The sequence below is a fragment of the Solanum lycopersicum genome, chromosome 4 (assembly GCF_036512215.1).
Source record: "Solanum lycopersicum chromosome 4, SLM_r2.1".
In the NCBI taxonomy this organism is placed as follows: domain Eukaryota; kingdom Viridiplantae; phylum Streptophyta; class Magnoliopsida; order Solanales; family Solanaceae; genus Solanum; species Solanum lycopersicum.
The window spans coordinates 29,523,963-29,542,566 of record NC_090803.1 but is presented as its reverse complement, the minus strand read 5'-3'; the positions used below and the strand labels follow the sequence as shown (position 1 = coordinate 29,542,566).

At 31.7% G+C, this 18,604-nt stretch overlaps 1 protein-coding gene across 1 annotated transcript; it reads right to left on the bottom strand.

Annotated features, from left to right (window-relative positions):
• Nucleotides 1-12,280: 12,280 nt before the first annotated feature.
• LOC101254190 (GDSL lipase) lies at nt 12,281-15,632 on the bottom strand. The gene is made up of 5 exons (XM_004237191.5): nt 15,263-15,632; nt 15,023-15,147; nt 13,370-13,615; nt 13,028-13,292; nt 12,281-12,644 (listed from the first exon to the last, which is right to left on the bottom strand). Exons 1-5 carry the CDS (start codon nt 15,516-15,518, stop codon nt 12,421-12,423), a joined length of 1,116 nt encoding a protein of 371 aa, XP_004237239.1. The 5' UTR covers nt 15,519-15,632; the 3' UTR covers nt 12,281-12,420.
• Between the last annotated feature and the right edge of the window lie 2,972 nt (nt 15,633-18,604).

Genomic DNA, 18,604 nt, shown 5'->3' with positions numbered 1-18,604 from the left:
CATAATTTAATATTAATTTTCCTTAAATATTTAGCAATGTAACTAATACTTATTAAACTTATTTTAGGATGATTTAGTACTTTTAAATTATGATCATTTTCATTATGACTTTACAGTATTTATTTTATATGATAATTTCATTATTTTTTTTAATTGAATATTTTAGTGTCTATCAACTCATATCATATTTTGTGTTATTTTTTAAAGTTAGATAATTGTATTTTGGTTGGACTAAAAAAATTTGAAGCACAAGTTAATTATATGTTTCTATGCTAACTTTACCGAAAAAATCCAAAAATCTGGGGGGGAAATCGTGGTTTATTATTTGGTTTGACTTATAAATTTAAAATTTTGGCACAATGATTTGGTTTGATATTTGAAAAAATTCAAAACAATCCGAGGTTGAAAAATCCGAAAAAAACCAAATTATATTAATTTAATTTGATTTATAAATTTAAAAATTTTATACAAATAATTTAATTTAATATTTGAAAAACTCAAACTAACCCGATCATGGTGGACATTCGATTCTCTAATTTAGAGTGAAATTTTTTAGTGGTATATATCTAATTGTGAGTGGAGTCCACCACCTCAACTTGTCTCACTTCGACCACTCCTTGAGCACACTTAAATTCAATAACAAATGAGTATGTCAGTGTTAGGTGAATACAACTGTTATTAGTTTATTTATTTTAATTTGTTCAACAAATATAATGTATTAATAAAACTTTCATCATATTTATTTATATTATATTATTATACAATACCAGCCACACATGGATTAAGTTCCCTACAATAATTATTCCTACTCTTATTCACCCTCCCTCACTCTCAAACACTACACATCATTGTTCGACATTACTGATGTTTTATTAGCTTAATTTTTTCACCTTCACATTTTCATAACATTGATGCTACACATTTAATTTTGTACTTTATCATATAATTAATATTTAATAAAACATAATAAGTAGGAAAAACAAATTAACACTTAAAAGTCTTCTATAAGGTGGACAACTGCTTAGCGGGTTAAGACCCTTGGAACTAATGCATTCACGGGGATATTATTTTTGATGTTTACTCTTTTTATACTATTCTTTAGTTTTTCAAAAAGTCTTTTTGGAGTTCATGATACTTGTGTCTACTTCCTTTGTTTATTTTACTTGCCACCTATTTTTTAAATAAAATTTCATTTTTACTTTTTACTTTTGACAAATCATGAAAATACAATTATGTTTTTCCATGTTTTCACGTCAGTGTAAAACAATTATTTTTCAAATCATTTTCAAAACATCATTTAATCGAGGATAGTTTGGTAAAAATACTTATGTCTATAATGATCTTCTTAAGGACAAATTAAAGAAAATACACACCTTTTGTTTCACTTATTTCCATTATCCCCTATTACTTTAAAAAATCTTCATAATCCCTTACTTATTTATTGTATTCATGCGCATATTAATGTATATGAGTCAGTATTTAATGTATCTGAGTTAATATTTAATGTATCTAAGCTAGTTTTTAATGTATTTGACCCAATATTAATGTATCTGAACTAGTTTTTAATGTATCCGAGCTACATAATGATGTATTCAAGACAATATTTAATGTATCTGAGCTTCAATAATTACATTCGAGTATTTTTATTTTTAAAGAATTATTGTAATTAGAAACTTATTGGGGATAAATTATAATTTCATATCAAAACTATGAAATTTATGTAATTTACACTTTTCTTAATGGGTATGTCAAGTAAAATTGTGACAAGTAAAATTAAACAAAGAGAGTAGTAAATTGTGATACATATGTTTAGTTAATTTATGCGAAACTTTTGATTCGATATTTTGAGTAGTATAAATAGAGATATAGTAGATGATTCTAATCATTTTAAGTGATCTTAAGTAGCCTAATACAACTTGAGCAGTCTCCAAGTAAAGTGTTCTCCTTCTATATTTCCTACAAATTAGTATCAAGAGCAGTTGTTCGGTCTTAATATGGAGTTAGGTGTCGCGTCCGAGCCTACACCCAGGACGTGACCGGCACCCAATGACCATTGTTGATCTTGAGTGAACACTTGGCCTTGATTACTTAACTCTGCGCGAGACATAAAGCATTAATACAAAGATAAAAATGCTAACTAATTCAATTGGCTGGAACAGAAATCATAGTGTTTTAAAATTAACATTTACCTTACCCAAAATGGCAAATCAAATATGAAAATATTTTAATAACAAAAAAAGTATGACAAAAGAACTGACATTTTACTTACTATCTATGAATCCTCTAATAAAAGAGTTGGATCTTGGGGCAGACCCCACAACATCCTAATGAACTAAACTAGAAAGCAATGAAAATGGATTCTCCAGAAAGCAAAGAGGCTCACCGACTGACTCTAAACTACTCACTGGATCAACGGTGTGCCGAAATATCGATCCTATTTACGTGCATCTGCATCATGATATGATGCAAGCCAACTGCATCACTACAAGGAATGTACGAGTGTGCGAGTTGGAATTCCAAACAACAACTTAAGCTTGAAAAAGGATTAAGAATGAACACTTACCTAACTCTGTTCAACTCATGAATAAATAACTTATTATAACTAACTCATTTCATTATATAACAGTTTAAAGACATGAGCAATATAAACAAAAGTTGTTTAAAACTTGGTTTTCATTTTAGTGTATGCAAAAATACAATTGACTCTTTGATGTATGTAAAAGTAAAAATAATCTGATGTAAACGCATATTCTTAATAATGAAGAAAACATATCATGCTTCCTCTCAAAGTCTACTCGTGCAACGAATGAATGAAGTCCCATACCCCCATTCACACTAAGCAGAACCTCTTGAAACCATGCAATTACTGTTGTGGGAGTTTCTCTAATCAACAACCATCACTTAATATTTATAGTGATGTACAACGCTTTACCTCACGCTGCCGAGGAACATCCTTACTTTGCCATAGTATAGGACCTGAACTTCCTAATGAATCCACTAGTAAACTGTGAAAAAGATTCATCTAAAAAGTATGACCATTTTCTATCCATGATGACTACATGGTTTTCATGGAGACTTGAGTTAATCTGAAACTTGCATCCCCACATCGGTGCTCAATACTACTCCCAAAAATATACTAGCTCTTATGTTTTTAAAACATACCTATCATGTGGTTTGAGATTAATGCTCAAAAAATAACTTTAAAAGCTCTCTTGGAAATAATAGTTTCCTGCTTGCTTCATTTTATTAAGCTATACTCTATTATGAAAACTAGCCCGAAGGCTATTTGAAAAACTTAGATTCCATACTTGTTTAAATGTGAAAACATTTCAAAATCTATTTGGGGATACTAAGTCCCCCTATACTTTCGAAAAAATGAAATTGAACTTAACTTTTTACTCTTTACTTAGCTTAAAACTTGAGTCTTGAAACAATTCTTCGGGAAATGCTTAGTTCCCTTATATTACTTTAAATGATGAACTTCATATCTTTTCTTAACTTGTAAATGAGCTGTAAAACAAAGTTAACATGTATGTTAAAGACTCTTAAAAACTTTTAAAAACATTATTTGACTTGCTTCTTAACTTTTAGACTTGACTCTTAACTTCTTTGACTTTGATCTTAACTTTCCTTGAATTGGATTATGGGTTAAAGGTTCGCAATCTCAAGTTTATGGATGATATCATGATGTTTAGACATACCTTAGAGTGTTGAAATCAACTAGGAAATGTGGGTACATCACTTAGGAAATTGTACGAAAAGACTAGGAATGAATGGGGTGAACTGGCATCCTTGGCGCTCTGAGAGGCATTGGGCGCCAGGCCCCAAACTTCAGAGGCCAAGTTGGGGCGCTCTTGCTGGCGCAGCGCCCTAAGGCCCTATAGACAGATACTATCATGTGGGGCTATGGGAGGCGCGGCACCCCAGAGCCCTATGGATGTGTGTTTCTACTTTTCTTCTTCTTTTTTCATCTCCAAACCTTCTAAACTTCCATGGATATTTCCTCAAACACTTCGGATCACTAATACCCTCAATACCAATCGATTAGACTTGAAAACAACCTAGAAACACGAATCAAATAAACTCTAGGCATGCAATAACTCAACCAACAATAAATCAACCATTGTTCTTCAAGAATTTCAATGTTGATCATTCAATCTACTCAAAATTCGTTGAATTGAAAAAATGGGTGTGTGGGTAAACTAACCCAACATAAAAAGATCGCATATAACTTGATAGAGATCACCCCCTACAATTTCCACAAGTCGAATTTCGACGATCTTGAACGTTCTTGCTTCCTCTTCTCTTTTTTTCCTCTTTTTTTCTCTTCTCTCAAAACCCTAACTTATTACTTGAAAAGCGTGAAATGAATAGATCAGTTTAGACCCCAATTTACTACCCAAAACGAAATAAAATAATTGGATAAGGAAAAGACAACTTTTCCCTTCTTAAATTTTGATTGGACTATCCTTAATCCAACAACCCAACTTCTGTAAGGCAGAACTCACTCATACGAAATTGAAACCATGCAAACTCGGTGGCGTTTGAAAATCTCTCCAAGATTTTTCCAACCATATAAAGAACTACCTCTAACTCATCACGAGCTAGGAGTTATGACCATTTGAAGTTGACAAAAAATTCAGTTTTCCCCAACTTAAGAAAATTTCCAGATTTTAATTTTTTTTTAGATTCGAATATTTCAACTTCTAAGCTTCTTCATAGCTATCCAAATTTTTGAGATGTTATAATATCTCCCCCTTGGGAACATTCGCGAATGATATTACCTCTTACTAGGCTTATGGTGAAGCATATTACATTCAATTCATACATCCAACAGCAAAATATAAACACAACATGCCAACTTATTTCCAATGCCAAGAAAAGGATTAGTACCTCAATTTGGAACTTCTCCGGATTTGAAGAGAAGTAGGTATCTCTTTTTCCTATCCTCTTTATCTTCTCAAGTAGATTCTCTACAAACTGATTTCCCTTCTTACCAAATTTCATAACAATATTCATGGGTGAATTTTTAACATAATTCAATCATCTACCATTTGTACACACAACCTACCTTGATATGTCTTTACAACATCTCCTTCTTGTTCAAAAGTCATCAATCTTTGCTTATAAACACTTGGCTTTAATTCAAGATGGATAGGGTCTTGGTCTTGCTTGCCTTTTACTTCTGACACTAATGATGATTCAGACCCATTCATCACCACTATTCCTCCTTCCGTGTAATTCATTTATCAAACTCTTAATCGTGCAAGTTTATGCACCTCCTTGGCTAACTCTTTCTTATCTTTCTCAAAATACGCGGTACTACCCATAAACAACCTTCTTCGCCTGAGATTAATCTCTTTCTAACTAAACACATGCCGAAAACTCCTGTAATCGGTGAAAACTTCCCCTTGAACACCATAAATATATATTGGCATTATATTTCAAAGCAAATACTACAACAACCAACTCCAAGTTACGGGTTGGGAAATTTTTCTCATGAACTTTCAACTTTCTAGTGAAAAGGCTATAACTTGTCCATTCTATATTAGAACACAACCCAAACCAACTCTAGATGCATCACTATACACCACCAAAACTTGAGTACTTTCCGGTAAAGTTAAAATTGGGCAGGAGTCAACTTCTTTTCAATTCCTGAAAGCTTTTCTCACAAGCTCCAAACCATTGAAACTTAACTTCCTCCTAAGTTAATTTTGTCAAATGAAACCCTTCTCTAGAAAATCCTTCAACTACTCTTTCAATTCTACTGGTGTCATTCTATATGGAGGAATAGAGATAGGACGAGTATCTGGAAAGATGTCTATGCCGAAGTCTATTTCTCTCTCAGGAGGGACTCTGACTAGATCATCATGATATACTTGTGGAAACTCTTTTACTATTGAAACTGAAACTGACTTAATAGGAGGTATCTCAACACTTTAGTCATTACAGACTAAGTGATAGACACACCCTTTCGAGACTAACTTCTTTGCCTTAAGGTACGAAATGGACGATCCATTGGCCCTGCTGAACTACTTTTCCACTTTTAATTGTTTCATAGGAAACTGAAACTTTACTACTCGAGTGCTGAAATATATTGTTGCATAATAGATATGAAGTCAGTCCATACCAAAAATGACATCAAATTGTACCATGTCTAACTCAACTAAATCAGTCATGGTACTCTTGTGATTCATGAACACGGGACAATCATGATAGACCCCCTCTTCTAGAATGGATTCACCAATAGGTGTAGGAACATTGAGTGGTTTACTAAGTTGCTCAGGAATAGCATAAAAATTCATAGCAACATATAAAAGATAACTAGATCCTAGGTCTAGCAAAGCATAAACAATAAAGTCAAAGACTCAAATCATACCAGTGATAAAATCTGACGAATCCTCTTTCTTCTGGCAATCTTTTAAAGCAAAAAATCGATTGGTTCCTTTGCTAGTACCATTTCCTTGCATGGTCTTTGGACATTCTCTCATGAAATGCCTAGTCTCATCACACTTGAAACAACCCCTGGAGATGTCACGATAAATACCTCGGTGGGTTCTACCGAACCTAGAACATATAAGAGCCCAGTTACCTCCTTGCGCCTCACTACCTTGAGACTTGGCGCATTTAGCTCTAAAGGGTTTTGAACTCCAACAATTATGCTCACCTTTGTTGTTGGGTGCAAGGACAATTGCAGATGGTGGAGCAGGTTCCATCTATTTCTGTTGGAAGGAAGAATTTGTACTATTCTTTTGCTGCAGAAACTCGTTGTTTGATGTATTAGCCCTCTTATTCTTATACCTTTCTCTATCCTTCAGCTTATCCTCATCAACTTGTTGCACAGGAATCATTAAGGGTAAGAAAATCTCTAATGTTTTCCTCTTGCAACTCACGGGGAATGAAACGTCCCATGAAAGTATTCTCAAACACATCCCAACTCACTATTGGCGCATCCTCAACCATATTCCTTTTCCATTGGTTGAACCATACTCTAGCGATACAATTTAGTTGGTATGCAACTAGTTCTAACCTCTCAGCATCAACAACATGCAATATGTCAAAAGATTTCTGAAGTACTTCAACAAAATTCTCTGGATCCTCTATGACACTTGAACATGTGAAGCTTGGTGGATTAATCCCTAAAAACTCAAAATTCCTTGAGGTATCAGCCACTTCATGTCGATTACCTCTCTGTCCAACTTGATAAGTCGCAACTTGACATAACATCCGGATAGTCTCACAAAATTCAGCATGCATAACTTTTCCTTGAGGTTGCACTTTAGGTGCATTTGGCAACTCTTGTTCCTCAACAATCCTCCTAGCTAGACGACCTCCCACAGCTCTTCATGGAGGATGATTCTCTTAAAACCCACACAGACACGAATTAAAAGGAAACTTTTTAGAGATAAATACTAACGCACAAAAGAAATATGAAATGAGGGAGGAATTCTTAAATGTTATAGCCTCTTTATCATAGATGTAAAGCGCTTCATATTAATGACTAAGACTCTACGAACACAGCTTCATAGACTCCCTAGGACTCTTGAACTGTATGCTCTAATACAAAGTTTGTCACGCCCTGAGCCTACACTCTGGACGTGTCCTACACCTAAAGACCATTGCTGGTCTTGAGCAAACCCTCGGATTGGATTATTTAACTCAGCGGAAGACTTAAAGCATTACTATAAAGATTGAGATGATAACTAACTCAATTGGCTGGAACATAAATCATAATATTTTAAAAATATATATTTACCTTATCCAAAATGGGAACTCAAATATGAAAATATTTTAATAACAAAATTATGACAAAAAAACTAACATTTGACTGACTATCTATGAAGTCTCTGATAATTGAGCTAAAAATTTTAATGTCACATATAAGTGTGAGTGTACTGATTTTATCACTGAGGAGACGAAAGATTTTTCTAAGTTTTTCATCTAAGAGCTGATTGGGTCATTTCGAATACACGAAAAAAGAAGATTTTTTTGTGAAGACTAACTAAAGAGAAGACTTTCTAGTCCAGAAAAAATGAGCTCAAACTTTCTCAAAATATCTGCAAAAAGAAGGTACAAAGGAGAATCGTGATGTCTCTACTAAGAAGGTCGAAAAAAAGTATAATAAAAGTATAATCTTTGTACGTAAACTTTACAAAAAAAACTAAACATAATACAAAAAAAATATTGGCACACAGCCAATCTCTAATATACTTTTTGTAAAAAGAAAATTGGCCATATTGAAAAGCATGACAGGCACAACAGTGGGAGCAAGAAAACTTCTATGAAGGAAAATAAAAATAAAAGGAAGATAACCTTTCTTCAGAAAAACAATGAGTGATATGTTCATAACGGTTGTAGCAATCATATATGAAAAGACTTTACTCTCAATTCATAGTAGTATCCTTACTAAAAACTTCTATGAAGGAAAAGAGAAATAAAAGGAAGATAACCTTTCTTCAGAAAAACAATGAGTGATTTGTTCATAGCGGTTGTAGCAATCATACGACTGGATATAAAAAGACTTTACTCTCAAGCCTTAGTTAATGCAAAAGGTAAGTGTTCCGTTTCGATCAATGAAACATGAGTAGTAAGGAAATTTATGATCTTCTTTATGTTTGTGACTTGGAAGAAAATTTTCTTAGGACTCTTCAGCTCATGGAAAATTTCATGTGTTTATAGATAATTATTTAAATATTTATGATACAACTGAGCCAAATTAAGTCATTGTTGCAGTAAAGATGATAAAAAGAAACTTTCCTTTACAATTTCTATATAATGCATTCAAAAATGAAGTTATGAATGACTCGTGGCTTTGGCACAAAAGATTTTGTCACTTGAATTTTAATGGTTGAAAGCTTCTTAAGCAAAAAAACATGGTGCAAGACCTTCCTGAGATACCAAGGTGAATCCATGTGAAAGTTGTATAATCAAAAAGTCTTTTCAAAAGAAAAATATTGGAGAGCAAGTGTATTTTTGTGAACTAATCCATACAGATATTTGTGGATCAATGAAGACTCTATTTGTGAAAAGTCAAAGCTACTTTCTAATCTTTATAGATGATTTTTCAAGAATGTTTTTGATATATTTCTTGAAAGAAAAGTTTTAGAAACATTTGACTCATTCAAAAGGTTGCAGCATTAAAATCATTCCTAGTGACAAAAGAGGTGAATACACAAATTGAGAATTTGAAAAATATTTCGAAAATGATGGCATAAAGATGTAAAGGATATACTCCTCAATAAAATGGTCTATCTGAAAAAAGAAATAGAAGTATTTATTGAAATGACCTAAATAATGATGAAGGAATTAGGGTAGCTAACATATTTTTGGGCATAAGTGTACATACACTAGTGTATATCCTCAATAGGTATCCAACAAAGGCATTGAAGGACAGATACTAGTTAAACTTGGAGTAGAATGAGACCTTTGGTAATTCATATTAAATTTTTTGATTGTATCTGTTAATAAGATGAAAAGAGTCAAAATGTATATTTATTGATTATAATGATATCACAAAAGGCTATGGGCTTCTCGATATCAAAATTAAGAAACTTGTTGTTAGTAGAAATGTAAAAACAACACAGATTGGAAATTTTAAAGATGAAGAATAGTTCTATCATTTCTTTAGAGTGTCAAATCTCTGAGAGGAAAAACAATGTTGAGTGACATTAATCAAAGATGCAACTTTGTCGGTGCTGATGAAAAAAATTATGAAGAGGCAATAAGGCATGATGTTTGGAAAAAATTCATGACAGAAGAAATACGGATGGTTGAGAAAAATAATACTTGGGATCTTGTGGATGTATCTAAAGATAGAGAAGTTGTAAGTCTAAAATGAAATTACAAAATCAAACTCAATAAAGAAGGAGATATTCAAAATCACTAAGCAAGGTTGGTTGTTAGTGATTTTACGCAAAAAAACAGGTATTGATTCTTATGGAACTTCCTCCCCAGTTACACGACTTGAGACAATTAGATCCGTGATTGTTTTTGCTACACAAAAGAAATGACTATTTTTTCCAACTTGATATTAAGTATGTATTTCTAAATGAAAACCTTAATTGGTTATTTTGATAGTGATTGAACTGGAAGCATGGATGACATGAAGAAGACTTCTGGTTTTGCTTTCTTATTTAGTTCAAATATTTGTTTTTCAATTTCAAAAAGGTAAAGCATTCTTGCTCAATCCACTGCCAAATCAGAATATTTCTCAACAACTAAGGCTAGCTTCTTAAGCTATTTGGCTTAGGAGAATTTTCGAAAACATTGGTGGAGAATTAAAAAAAAAAGAGGGTTTGTTATGTGTTGCGATAACAAATCAATGATTGCCATTGTCAACAATCCGGCCAACCATGAAAGATCGAAGCATATTTTAATCAAGTATCAATTTTATCCTAGAAGCAAAGGAAAAAGACGAAATTCAATTACATTATTTCTAGACATGAGAACAACTTGATAATATCTTCATCAAAGCACTTATCCTTGAGAAAAATTTTGCTATCTTCGAGAACACATTATAGTTGTCAAGCAAATGCATTTAAGAGAGAGTGTTGGAATTAATGCATTCACAAGAATATTATCCTTGACGTTTAGCCTTTCTGTATTATCTCTTAGTTTTTCAAGAGTTAACATACATGTACCTAATAAATTTTGATACATGTATCTAGTTATTTGTGCAAGATCTTTTATTTGATATTTTGAATAATATAAATAGAGATGTTGTTGATGATTACAATTATATCAAATAACCTTAAGCAACCTAATAAAACTTGAACATCTTCTAAGAAGTATTTTCCTTTTATATTTGAGAAAATGGTCAAATATCTCCTCAATGTATAACTGGATATCCAACTACACACTTAAACTTTATGGGAGTCCTATCAATCCGAATTATTTAAAAATGAAATAATTGTACAAAGATGAGGGAAAATGGTGAAAAAATTATAAACATGAAAGAATACGACGGGTTAAATCGTAGCGGGTCAAGGCTTGTCCCATAAACTATTTTATTGCCATCCCTACTAAGCGTAAGGCCATCTATCGACAAAAATTAAAGTTAAAAATAGAAAAATGATACGGATAGAAAAGATAATTTTTCAAGGTCATGAAAAGCAGCTATTTCACGAGGAAGAGATCACTCCAATAGATACATAAAGCTAAAATTACATTAAAGTAACTCTTGATACTAAAAACTTATGTATGGGGTTTTAATCAATCAACCAATTAATACAAAATACTAAAGCCTACGTTCTACACGTACAGTTCAATGTCTCTCACAATTTTGTTTGTATGAATTCAATTCTCCATCTTCTCCCTGATCCTTCTCCCTGATCTCCAATATAATAAAAAAAGTTTTAAAAAGAAAAAGATAAAGCAACTTACAGTTTGATGATCAACATTTTTTATGACGCAGAAAATACATAGCACACTTAAACAAAAATAATTTTTAGCGACAATAAATTGACACATCAATAAAAAGTGTTACTGTCTTTACCGGCATTAACTAAGTGTTATTAGATTCAATGTTGATAAAGCTTTTAGCGACACATACAAAGAGTGTTAATTGTCCCAAAAAATACATATTTAGTGGCAATTGCTAATTAATTGTCGCTAAAGCTCTTTATGTAGAGGAATTAGCTTAAATTGAAAAGGCCCAACAATGAATAAAATGAAGGGCAACTTTCACATATAGCAAACAAAAAAATCATATTTGTATAATATAGCAAACTTTGCATAATTGCGCTCCATAGCAAACATAAAAACTGTATAATTCGCTATACATATAAAAGTGTATAATTCGCTGGCCTAAATTGTATAATTCGCTGGCCTATTTCGCTGCAATTGTATAATTAACTTTGCATACAGTTGAATCGAATTAAAATGTATATATATTGCATAATTATAAGTGTATAGCAAGAAGATATATGTTTTTCTCGCTTTATACAAAAACAAAAACACAATATATACACTTCTGTTGTATAAAGCTAGAAAAATTGTATTTCACTGCCATTGTATAATTCACAATTGTATAATTCTTTGGCCTTTTTCTTTGCAATATTTGAAGTAAAATGTTTGTAAATTATATAATTAAGTGTATAACACGAAGATATACATTTTTGCATGTGTATATACATTTTTCTCTCGCTTTATACAAAACAGAAACAGAAATTATACACTTCTATGTATAAAGCGAGAGAGGCGAGAATGGGAGAGTGGCGAGCGAGACTTCTGGGAGAGAGACTTCTGGCAAATTTTTGTCAATGTTTGCTATGGAGCACAATTAAATCAAACCCTAGCTATTCAATTTAATTTAGGTTATTAGTTTGCTATTTTATACAATTTTCCCTAAAATGAAATAGGACACAAGCGACGAACAATTTAACAATTAGCCACTAAAGAATACAAAGATCAAGCGAATAATTAGGCTAATAAGGATTTCAAACTTTGAGACTCAACCACATTTGAATTTCCCTGCCACCATAGTTGCGCAAAGTGATGGAAAGCCTTTTCAGTGGGATGATAAGAGTCAAATATTACATGTTCCTTCACATTTTCACACAATTCATAAGCCTCTGCCATTCCACAACTACCAAATCCTCTATATGGACCAAACCCACAGCATGCTGCCCTTGCTTCTTTGAAACCTTTAACATAATAAAAGTATCATTGTTATTTTCATCTCCTTTGATTTACCTTAAGAGTAGGTTGTACTAGATAATTAAGTACCCTCCCGTTTCAATTCATATGAGTTAATTTGATTTGACATAAAATTTAAGTATTCTCTGATCTCAATTTATTGCTAGAAAATTTCATCAAGGGCAAAATAGAAACTTTAAAGTTAAATTGTTACTAAATATATCAATGTGTCATTTTTTTGGACGGACTAAAAAGAAAAGTAAATCATATAAAGTTGACAAGAGGAAGTACTATATATGTCACTGTCCTTACGAAGTGAGTGCTATATGAGAACATAAGATAGTTTACCTGCTATAATGTAATATTAGATGCTAAAGTAATAGGAACGCACCATATGTTGAAGGATTTTCGTAGAGTTCCTTAAGAGCATCAAAGATACTGAAGAATGAGTATTCGAAACCTCTTAATTCCTTCTTCAACTGTTTAAATTTCCGCGAAAGAGCTAAATTGTGCTTCCTTACTACAGAGTTGAGTTCATCCAAGCAATCACTATGAGGACCTTTCTTAAGCAAAGCAAGACCCCTAAATCTTGGTAAACAACCCAAAGGCAACAAATCCTGGATCCCAAATTTTCTCCCACCTAACTTGTATATTTCCTAGTTTTAAAAAAAACGCAACAAATTACTTATATAAACATGTTAAATGTAGGAATTAAAAATATGTATTTGGTTACCATCATGACTGTAACGAGGCTATCCATCACCATATTCATGTATTCGTGCTCTGTTGTATAAGCTAAGCAAGATGAGTCTGAAGGTATATCTGGAATGTCATAAAGGCGTAGATAATCGTTGTTGCCTATGCTGAACAAGTAGACTGCATTGGATAACATTGCCTTTGAACCTTTTTCCCCTAGTTGTGCCAACAACTTTTTTCTTATTATCTTAAAATTGCCTAATTGAGTATTTAAGGGGATCACCTGTAAGGTCAATTAAGATTGTAAGAGAAAACAATATTTGTTGATTTGGCAAAAGTTGTATCTAAAATGATCACCCAGCTAATTACTTTACTTCTTAATCCAATATTTTTCTATAAGAAAAAGTGATTTTTTGATATATTTTCTTTGTTTCATTTCAGGAGACATTTTTTTTTAGTTGTTTCAAAAAAAAGTGTCATCTTATTATAATTAGAAATAATTATATTCTTAAAAAATTTCTTTTACTATTGATAAAATAAGATTTGCCACACAAATATCTAAGAATTATATTAGATCACAAAAACAATGTTACGTAAAATACAATAGATACTCAATAATTAGCTAAGTGATCACGTAGAAAGGGAAAAGAGTATTATGCCTTTAAATTTGTCATTTAGAATTGACATACCTATTGTTATAAAAGTTACTCATATATATCCTTACGATTACAAATGACTCACATATACCCTTACCGTTACAAAATGAGCTCACATATACCCTTTATCTAACAAAGTAAAAAAAAATTAGTTTTAATTTTTTTTTACTCTAAATTTTTTTAAAAATTCATATAGGAGTATATATATACATATATATGATCCTTCTAGCGGAAAATTCGGATAAAAATAATTATTTTGAATTCTTTGATTATCACTACTTGTGTTTCTTTTTTATTTTTCTTTTCATTCTTTAGTGCAAAGAAAATTTTAAAATTAATTTTTTTTGCAGCTATACCAGTAATTTAGTTTTTGCATTTGTATAAATTAAAAAAAATGGGGCATCTAAATTTTACATGATAATTAGTGAAATATAAATAAATTTGATTATCAAAAAATATAAATTTAAATTAATAAAACATAAATAAACTTGACAATCAAAATAATAAATTTGATTCATCATCGTATAGCATTTTCATTGGCTTATAACGAGAAGGAGAATGGTTCAATAACATGATAATAGGAGCAGTTAAGTTATTAATCCTACAACTAGAGCGGGTAGAGAGCAAAACATAGTATCTACGGAAATGGCAGCATGTTGACTTTTAAATTACATTAAAATTCAATTAATGAAATTTATTATGATAAATTGACTCCTCAAAAATTAATCACGGAAGATTCAGTCAGCAAAGATTAATACAATTAACATATAAATGCACACTCAATCTAGAGCTTTATTTTGGGATTATAAGTTGAGCAAGAATATAGAGCATGTGATTTTATTGACACAAAATAATATTCTAATAATTTTATTAAATATATTATAAAATAATAAAATTATATATAAGTCACTTTCATATCAAAACAAATTTGAGAAACATGTCAAACCCTCTACGTCTCCGGGAGAAATAAACTACAAACAGTTTGTAACATTCTATTTTATATTACAGAAGTAGAACTATTTAGCTTTACCAACCTTTTCACGGTATGTTTCATCTAGACAACCAGCACCAGCAGAAGCAAAGTTCACTCCATGATTAATAGAATGGTTATGTAGAGCTTGGTAAAATGATGGAATCATTGGTAAATTTGCAAATTCCGCTAACAGCGAATAAAAAAATACCGCCAGTACATAAAATTTGTGTTAAATTCAAAAAATTAGTACATAAAACTTGTATTGAACTCAAAATAAGAAATTATAGAGGTGTGAAAGTACCAATAAAATCAGGGAGGAGGCGGCCATCAGAAAATCTGCCAGTGGGATGCTTAAAATATGATATTCCATATGGCTCAAAATTTGCTTTATAAGCTGAAGGATTCGTTATGTAATTATTGTTTCCAGGATCAAACATGGAGTCTCCAAACACAAAAACAGTTGTTGTCACTTTGTTTTCTATATCAAAACAATTAACTAGGAAATTTAAAGAAGCTAGGGATATCAAAATGCAGAGATGAAAGAATATATTTCCCATGGAAAAATAATCTTTGAAACTTGATACTCAATTGTTCTGAATACACTGTGAATGGGGATTTTATAATTAATGCAGCCTTCTTTTATTTTTATTATTTTTTAATTTAAGTCGGTTGGTATTAGAGGGCATATCTTGGATTTTAAAAAGATATTACCATTTGGTTTGATTTCATTATTTTTTTAATATAATAATTTGACGACCAAGAATACGGTGTTATTGGATAAAAAAAGGGTAACTTTCACATATAACAAATAAAAAATTTATATTTGTATAATATAACAAAGTTTGTATATTGCGCTACATAGCAAATATAGAAACTGTATAATTCACTATACATATATAGTTGAAGCAAATTGTATGAAACAAAGTGTATAAAACAAGAAAGATAAAGACACTTGAGAAGAGAACTGTAAAAAAATGAAGTGTATAAAACGAATTGTATTATTATAAGTGTATAGAACAATTATATACAATTTGAATTTGTATAAAATGAGAAAGAGAGAAAGACAAAAGAGACTTGACAAGGAATATACAATTGAATTGAATTGTATAAAACGAGAAAGAGAGAAATTAGATACAATTTGAAAATTGTATAAAACAAGAAAGAGAAAAGGCCAAAGGAAACTTGGGCGGGGGTGTATTTTTATTGTATATTTATAAGTATATAGGACGAAAATATATGTACTTACATGTGTATATACAATTTCCTCACGCTTTATTCAAACAGAAACACAATTTATACATTTCGCTTCTGTTTGTATAAGTGAGAAAGGCGAGGGTGGCAAGCGAGATTTGGGAGAGTGGCGAGCGAGATCTGGAAGAGGGGAGAGAGGGGAACAAAAATATATGTATTTATACAATTTTCTCTACTTTATACAATTAAAAACAATTTTTATACAGTTGTGTTTGTATAAAAAGTGAGGAAGCGAGCGAGAGAATGGAGGAGAGTGGCGAGCGAGATATTTGGGAGAGAGGCGCCCGACAATTTTTTGCAAACGTTTATTATGGAGCACAATTAAATCAAACCTAACTACTCCATATATTTTAGGTTATAGTTAATTATTATATACAATTTTCCCTAAAAAAATAGTCATTATAACAAATTATTAATTTAAAATAATTGATATAGCTATAATTTAATTTAATTTTAAATTTGCAGCAAATATCTTGTCATTCATCTCTCTCTAGAATCTCGCTTGTCATAATCCTCTTTTTTAGCTCTCTTTCACTTTATACAAACATAAATGTCTAATTTGTGTTTCTGTGTGTACAAAGCGAGATAGAATACAAATACAAATATTCTCCTGTCCAATTCTCTTTTGTCTTTCTCTCTCTCGCTTTATACAAACACAAATTATATAAAAGTACAATGTAGAGTTTGTGTTTGTATAATACAAGAGAGATTTGATATATACAAATATAAATATTCTAACTCAATTCAATTATTTACGAATTCAAATTTTATGCAAGTATACAATACAACCATTGATACATATACATATGCTCGCAATAAGTTTCGTAACAGCTGAAAATTGACTGCAAAAAAAATAAAAGAAAAAATGTGATTTTTATTAATGAATCGTTGTAGGTACAATTCAATTTTTCTCATGATTCTCTCTCCTAAGTTTCTCCGCGATTCGAGGGACTTCAGTAGCGTATTTCCCGAATTGTTGGGTGATGTAGACCTCCTTGAGATGTCGTCGATCTTTGGGATGTCGAAAAGTGCTTCATCATTCTAAGTCGATCTCTGGGAAGAACTCCGCTGATCACTCCTTCGAAGAACTATTGATGTTGATGTTGTAACTTTCTCTAATTTGTTGAATGCATGTTGAAGAGTTTTTCTGCAATTGTTGCATGCTTGTTGACGTCTCTTCTTCCCTCTCTTGAATGTCATGTTCATCCCCTATTTATAGTTGTAAGGAATGGACAGGGTTGCTTATGATTGGCCAAATGTTGTCATTTTGACAGTTGGCGCATTGTGATTCGTTCTTGCATTTGACTGGGAGTACCACCTCATTTGGACACATGACGTCACCTTGTTGGTCTTTGATGTCTAGTCACTATGACACGTGTCATGAGTTTGGACTTCAAGGTGAAATGGACCTTGGACTTGAATTTAATAAAAATGGATTTATTTATTTGTAAAGCCCATATTCATCATTCAGCCAAAATAAATATGACTTTAATTCAAATTTTGTATGAATTAAATACAATAAAATTTGTGTGTCTACAGATGCCCCCTACTTCAATCCTTGTTGAAATGTAGGTCTGCCAACGCTTGGTGACAAGACTTGAAGTATTCATGTATGTGTATTTTTTAGACGTGTCAACGTGTAAGGTTGGCGAATTTGACGACGAAAGTTGAATTCTTTATGAAGGAATTGTTGAGACTTCAAGAATATCTTTTTTCTTATCATCGCATTCTAACTATGTCACTACAAATGATTTGTTTGTAGTGATCTCAAAAAAAAATTTGTTAAAACATTCTTGCTTGAAAACCACGTGGACCCACTATGTTGATTTCAAATAGATAGGTCTCGCGAGTAGTAACATTGTGTGATCTTCCTTGCAAGGTGTAAGAAGAACAAGAAGATTGATTGTATCTTGACTCAAATAAAAGTAATATTGACTTTCCATTGGTTAATTTTGTAAGAATCATTTTCTTTTGAGTGCTAGCAACTTCCATTTAGATGGTAGAAATTGATATGATTTGATTCTTCTAAGTTTACCAAAAAAATCTTTGTACAAGAAATAACAATTTTTCAAAGAAACTTCTATATAAGAATCTCCCATGTACAAAGGATTTGATCAAAGAATCATTGGAAAAATAGTTCTTCTAACCAAATCAATGTGTAACTTCAAATTTGGTGTCTTCTTTTCTCAATCTCGTGCAGTCCCAACAATATTTTGTTTTCTTAGTGTAGAAATGTCCAATGACAAGCGGCTTGGTTTGGAATAAATAAGATTCATAGTACTACAGACTATCCAAAAGTCAGCCTTAAGAACCTTCAAGATTCTCGGGAATCTATTTTTGAAGTCGGATTCCAAATGTGTCAGTTCTTCTCACAGCTACGCGCGATCTCGCC